Below are 6437 nucleotides of genomic sequence, written 5' to 3'. Positions count from 1 at the left end.
TTTTCCGACACACGGGGACGGTCTGTTCCTGTGGATTTAAGGGTTCCTTCTTGAAGAGTGTCCAGCCTTCCTGGACTCCTTTTCCTTTCAGGACTGCCTCCCAAGGAACTCTGCCAACCAAGTCCCTCAACAGGCCAAAGTCTGCCCGTCAGAAGTCCACAGTGGCAGTTCTGCCAGCCCCCCTCCTTGCTTCTCCAAGGACTGAAAACTCTATCATTTCATGATCACTGTGCCAAGGAAGAAGATCCCTAGGGACCTAAAAAATGACAGCCAGTCTTCAGTCAAAGACTGTCCTTTTGCAATTCAGCATTCAAAACACTAAAAAGTATGTAAAGTAAAAGAGGGTATTAGCGGTCATCCAGCATCCAAGGATGCCTTCAAATAGGTTCTGGCTGTCTAATAAATCTTTAGTAGAGAAGGGAGTAAACTCTTCCTTAAGTACATAGGCAGGAAAATATGAAGATATACAACTGACCAGTGAACTTGCACTCTTAGAGAGCTAACAAAGCATTGCACATTTCCAGGCAAAGTTCAGTGACTCTGGTTGGGCAGCACATTTTCCAAAACCATCATCTCAAAGAGTAGCTTACTTGGTTTTTTTTCCTTCCACAATCATCAGCACAAATGAGGAAGAAAACAACTGGCAATCACAAAAATAGTCCCTTCAAAGATAACTTTGTTCCTCCAGTTGACCACGTAGGGTGTACAAAACCCACAAAATTCGGACCACACACAGAACTGCTCCACCCACAGAAATCATTGCAGTCATTAGGAGTGCACCTTTACGACAGAACGTCCTGAATGTTATCATCAGCATCAGCCTCTTTTCCAGGGAACTGAAGGAATCTAATGATACATTTCAAGGAATCCTGAAAAGCTCTCTGACTGTCAATAAAGCACGATGGGCAATGTCTTGCCTAAAAAGTAGCAACAACGGAAACTCAGCAACAGAATGGTTCAAAGATAATCTAAGGAAGCCACCTCAGCTTCCCCTTGACTACAAGAAATATGGCAAGGAAGAAGGAAGCAATATGATGATCACCTACCACTAAAGACTCTCCCGCATGCTGGAAACTTGCTGCCAACCACCACAGCTTAAGCAGGAGCTGGCTGTTACTATACAGGCATGGACAGAAATAGCAGCAGCACCTGAACCACAAACCTCAGAAGGTTAAAAAGCTAGATTATTCAATCATTCCTCTTTTCTCCAAGACAGAAAGGAAAGAGAGAAGGTGTGAACTGCTGCAAACAAAACAGCTATGATATCCAAAATGAAACACAGGCACAGCTGGTGCTGGAGGCTCTCCTTACAGAGGTAACGTTGCCAAACCCTGCATAAGCTGAACATAAAAATCTCAGTTTAGGATTCAAAGCCTGCAGAGCAGACAGCAGTGGAGCAAGACAAATCTCAGCAAGTACCAAATGAATAAGCAGGCCTTGAGGCTGTGCCACTTGGAACAGAAGATTGTGAATATCTTTTTTTTTTTTTTATTCTGGTTTTCCCTTGATGCAGGAGAACCAGGACTACTAGTTTCAGTGCTCAGCTAGGAAGTGCTTCAGTCCTCCTCAAAACAACCTGGGATTTCTCAGTGCAACTGGACCACAGACAAGCTGAAAAACAAGGCAAGACCATTTGCAGCTGGTATGACATTAAGGAGTTGTGAGTCTTCTCTGACACTGAAGATGGAGCACCTCAGTGCATGCTTAAAGCAAACACTCTTCAATGCTTCCAATAACAGAATGAGAATCAGTGTCACTGCTTGCTTCAGAAGCAAATTTCTAAAGTTTCAGCTCAGATTCTCCAGGAACACAGCATGCAAAGTACAGACAGAGCACCTGTCCAAAAAGCACAAGCAGTTTATTTATGCACTAGCTAAAAGGTAATTAACCATCACAGATGGCACAAAGACATAAGATCAACAGTGTGGATTCTCCTAGAGAGAACAACTTCAATGACCTGAGATGAGAAATTAATAGTAACACACAATAAAACTTCTAGTAATGATGGAAACTAAGATAAAATATGAACAAAGTCTGTGCTGCAGAAGTACCTCCAAGAAAGAAGTGCTCAGCCTCCAATGGTCAGCTGTGAAGAACACAGCATCTCTTTACTCATGAGTCAGCCAAGAGGGAAAGCACAGTAGAAGTCTGTCTTTTATAGATACAATAGGGGTCAAACTTTATCAATTCTTAAGTCTTACAGTTAGCTACACCAGAAATGCTGGATATATGGCTGGATAAGAATTGCATTAACCCAGCAGAGCCGTACCTTTCTCTTCAGTTATCTAAAGTAATCAAAACACCCTCCCTCAATTTTCAAATTTCACTGCCTTCAGACCCTGGGGATTATGAGAAATGAAAAAGAATGTAAAGTTGTATTGAAGGCTGTGCAGAATGGTGTATAAATATGGAACCAACATGAGCAGGAGAACAGAGGTTACACACAAGCCTAGAAAAACATCTCCACAGACAGTAATAGACTCAGAAAGTACACTCCTTTGCACTGTCCTCAAAACACCAGTATTCCTAACTCTGCCTCCAAAAGGCCTGCAGTAACTACACAGTCCTTTCTGATTTTTACCGGTATTTCCCCCTGTGTAAGCCCTTCATTTTTCAATTCAGTTGTGCAAGACTTCTGGGGTACAGGCAGTTACAGAGAGATCCCAACGACACCCCCTCCTCTACGTACCTGAAGTCCCTGCATTCAGGACAGCCAGCTCGCACTCGTGTCTAGTTGTCCTGGTTCGAGCTAAACAGAACTCATTTTCTATTTAGTGATTTAACTTTTCAGCTCAGTCTCTTCTAAGTGGCCGAACTTGCTGAAACTAAAGGCATTGTTTTCTCAGACAGTGCTGCTAGAAGATAAGCTCAAGGTCAGTTGTCTCACCATGGGTGCCGTGTCTGCGCCTACAGGGGGAGGGAAGCGGACCCAAAACTGACCAACGAGGTATTCCATCCCACCACGTCATACTCAGTATAAAAGCCAAGGGATCACGAGGGTCTCGACCCTTCCATCTTGGAGCACTTCCATCTCGAACCCTTCTGTCCGTCTCGATCTTGCAGAGGCCGAGGTCTGAGCAGACCCTGCTGGTTCATCTGCCACTGATCCTGATCCGTGTGTCCTGCATCAGCTCCCACTGCTGCTGAGTTTGGTCTGGGACTTTTCCAGTGCCCAGCTCCGCAGAGCCTCTGGTGACATATTCATCATTGGGGGAGGGTGGGAGGAGGATTTTACATTGGTTTTGTATATATATTGGTACATATCTGTATATATTTCATTATTTACCTATTTACATTATTATCTCATAGTATTATTGTTTCATTAAACCTATTAGTTTTATTTTCCAACTCATATTCTCTTTTCTCTTCCCTTCTGGGGAGGGGAGAGGAATTAATAGAGAGCATCTGGCCAGGATATAGTGGCCAGCCCAGCCCTAAACCATGGCACTAGTACAAAGAAGAGATGCAGTGCAGATGCTTATCCTTAACGTAGATACAAGCTCTGAAAATGTAAATCCTGGTTGTAGTAAGGTCACTGTTATGCTAGTTAAGCACACAAAGCAAGTTCTGCAGGAGAAGCGAAATATTTTGTTATTAACAAAAATTAATGCTGTGGCGAAAAAACATGCTCTTCTTTTTTGGCACAGATGAGTTTCTTCATCTTTAGAAACTGCACTCAAAAGCTTGCTTGTTTTTCTCCAAATATACCAGATACATATATATAGATATAGATCTATCTATATCTATATATACCACAAAGCACATTCGGATTCTCCCCTCACCTTTGCCTCAGTGGTACAGGTTAAACTAGAGTGAATGACAGGAAGGGGAAAAAATCAGGCTGAAAGAAAAGCTCTTTGTGAAATGTTTACTACAAATTTCATGCTTCAAAAACTTGATCAAGGGAACTGCAGACATTCCATTAAACCACAAATAGTTTTGATCAAGTTCCTGTTAAAGATATAAGGCAGGGGCTCGGGGAGTAAAGTCCCTCCCACTGTAAGAGATCAGGTTTAAGACCACATGAGGAACCTGAACATATATGTCTATGGAACCCGGTGAGATGCATCCCAGAGTCCTGAAGGAACTGGCTGATGTAGTTGCTTTACTGCTGTGCCTGGGAACATCATGGAACAGATCCTCCTGTAAGCTATGATAAGGCACATAGAGGACAGGGAGGTGACTAGAGACAGCCAACATGGCTTCACCAGGGGCAAGTCTTGCCTGAGCTACCTAGTGGCCTTCTACAATGGAATTACTACATCAGTACACAAGGGAAGAGCCATTGATGTCATCTATCAGGATTTCTGTAAGGCCTTTGACATGGTCTCCCACACCATCCTTCTCTCTAAATAGGAGAGAAATGGATTTAATGTGTAGACAATTCAGTGAATAAGGAATTGGTTGGATGATCACATCCAGAGAGAGTAGTGGTCTACAGCTCAATGTCCAGATGGAGTTTAGTGACAAGTGGTGTCCCTCAAGGGTCTGTACTGGCAACAGTACTGTTTAATATCTTCATCAACAACACTGACAGTCAGATCTAGTGAATCCTCAGCAAGTTTGCAGATTACACCAAGCTGAGCAGTGCAGCTGACACGCCTGAGGTACGGGATGCCATCCAGAGGGACCTGGATAAATTATGAGAAGTGGCACTGTGTGAACCTCATGAAGTTCAACACAGCCAAGTGCAAACCTGGGTCAGGGCAACCCCTGGTATCAATACAGGCTGGGGGATGAAGAGGTTGAGAGTAGTCCTGTGGAAAAGGACTTGGGGGTACTGGTGGATGAAAAGCTGGATATGAGCTGGCAATGTGCACTCGCAGCCCAGGCAGCCAACCGCATCCTGGGCTGCACCAAAAAAGGCATGGCCAGCAGGGCGAGGAAAGTGAGTCTGCCCCTCTACTCCACTCTCATGAGACCCCACCTGGAGTACAGTGTCCAACTCCAGTGTCCTTAACATAAGAAGGACATGGAGCTGTTGAAGCGGGTCCAGAAGAGGGCCACAAAAACAATCAGAGGGCTAGAGCACCTTTCCTATGAAGAAAGGCTGAGAGACCTGGGGTTGTTCAGCCTGGAGAAGTCTCTGGGGAGATTTTATTAAAGGAGTCTTATAAGAAAGACTTTTTAATAAAGCCTGTAGCAATAGGACAAGGGGTAATGGTTTTAAACTAAAAGAGGAGAGATTTAGATTATATATAAAGAAGAAATTTTTTTTACAATGAATGAGTGTGGTGAAACACTGGAACAGGTTGCCTAGAGACACAGTAGATGTTCCATCCCTAGAAACATTCAAGGACAGGTTAGATGGGTCTCTGAGCAACCAGATCCAGTTGAACATGTCCCTGCTTACTGCAGGGGGTTTGGACTAGATCACCTCTAAAGATCCCTTCCAACCCAAACCATTCTATGATTCTAAAAGCTACCACTACTATTCTGGCCACAGACATACATACACGCACTTGAGGAAGTCCTTTACAACTTAAATTTTACTCTGAAAGTTTCAAATTGTTTTAAAATTCTCCTGAGGTACTTTCTATAATATCCCTGGATATGTTCCTGGACTGAAGACCTTACCTGGGGTTGTTTTACAGAAGAGCAGCAAAGTTTTATGGAACAGGTGAGACTGTTTCTGGGTAGTCTCTCATTCTGCTCCAAGTTCTTTCACATCCATGTGGCAGCACCTCCAGAAACCACTTTTCTTTGTTCATGATAGTTCTAAACCTCTGTAGCAAAACTTTATCTTCCCCACTGAAGCAGCGTTGTTGTCACTACGGACAACAGTGCAAAGATATTCAAAGAAAACCATCAGATACACTTTGAAACTAAAGGCCACGATAAACAGGAAAAGAAAATACTTTACCATGTACATGAGATTGCTGGAAACTTTTTCCTGGTGCAAAGTGGAAATTTCCAGCTACCTGCAGGAGACAGTAATAAATAATGTAGTCCCCAGGAAGAGTACACAAGGATGGAAAAAACCCCCAGAGATAGAACAAAAAAACAGGGGAAAAAAAAAAAGGGAAAAAAAAAGCCTGGTCCTGACTTCTAGAAGGTACTCGGGATGTAATCTGCATGTTCAAGTGTTCTGGGCCTGGTAACCCTTCAAATGACAGGGTAGTTACATAGTTACCTGGGTAGTTACATAGTTACCTGGTATATCACATACTACATTTTCACATAAGTTGCAAAAACCACCTCTCTGAGCATTTTCAGCTTTGACATCCAACTCCAATAGTCTTGCTTCCACTGTTCTCCTAAAGATAGTATTTCACGCTCTCCAGCACCTCTGCTGGCAAGTTGTTGGTTACTATTATCTCCAGCGTCCACTGACAGCCTCTGTTTTAAGATGAGAAGGGCAGGTGGGACAACTTAACCTCAAAGAAGCTGCCTCCAGAAACCTCAGCGAAAAGACTCACTAGCTAGAAAAAAAGGAA

The 6437-nt window shown here is 43.3% G+C and overlaps 1 protein-coding gene across 1 annotated transcript in view; it reads right to left on the bottom strand.

Moving 5' to 3' along the window:
• Positions 1-5863: 5863 nt before the first annotated feature.
• The window catches only part of ERGIC3 (ERGIC and golgi 3), a gene marked incomplete at both ends in the record, with an annotated part of 5133 nt that continues 4559 nt past the window's right edge, over positions 5864-6437 (bottom strand). The window contains one exon of the mRNA XM_010183199.1: positions 5864-5921. Within this exon, the coding sequence (XP_010181501.1) occupies positions 5864-5921 (58 nt within the window). The remainder of the gene's footprint in view (positions 5922-6437) is intronic.

This window comes from Mesitornis unicolor, unplaced genomic scaffold (genome assembly GCF_000695765.1).
Source record: "Mesitornis unicolor isolate BGI_N332 unplaced genomic scaffold, ASM69576v1 scaffold11384, whole genome shotgun sequence".
Taxonomy (NCBI): domain Eukaryota; kingdom Metazoa; phylum Chordata; class Aves; order Mesitornithiformes; family Mesitornithidae; genus Mesitornis; species Mesitornis unicolor.
Note: the sequence above shows the minus strand (reverse complement) of the source record. Positions and strands in the feature narration are given on the sequence as shown.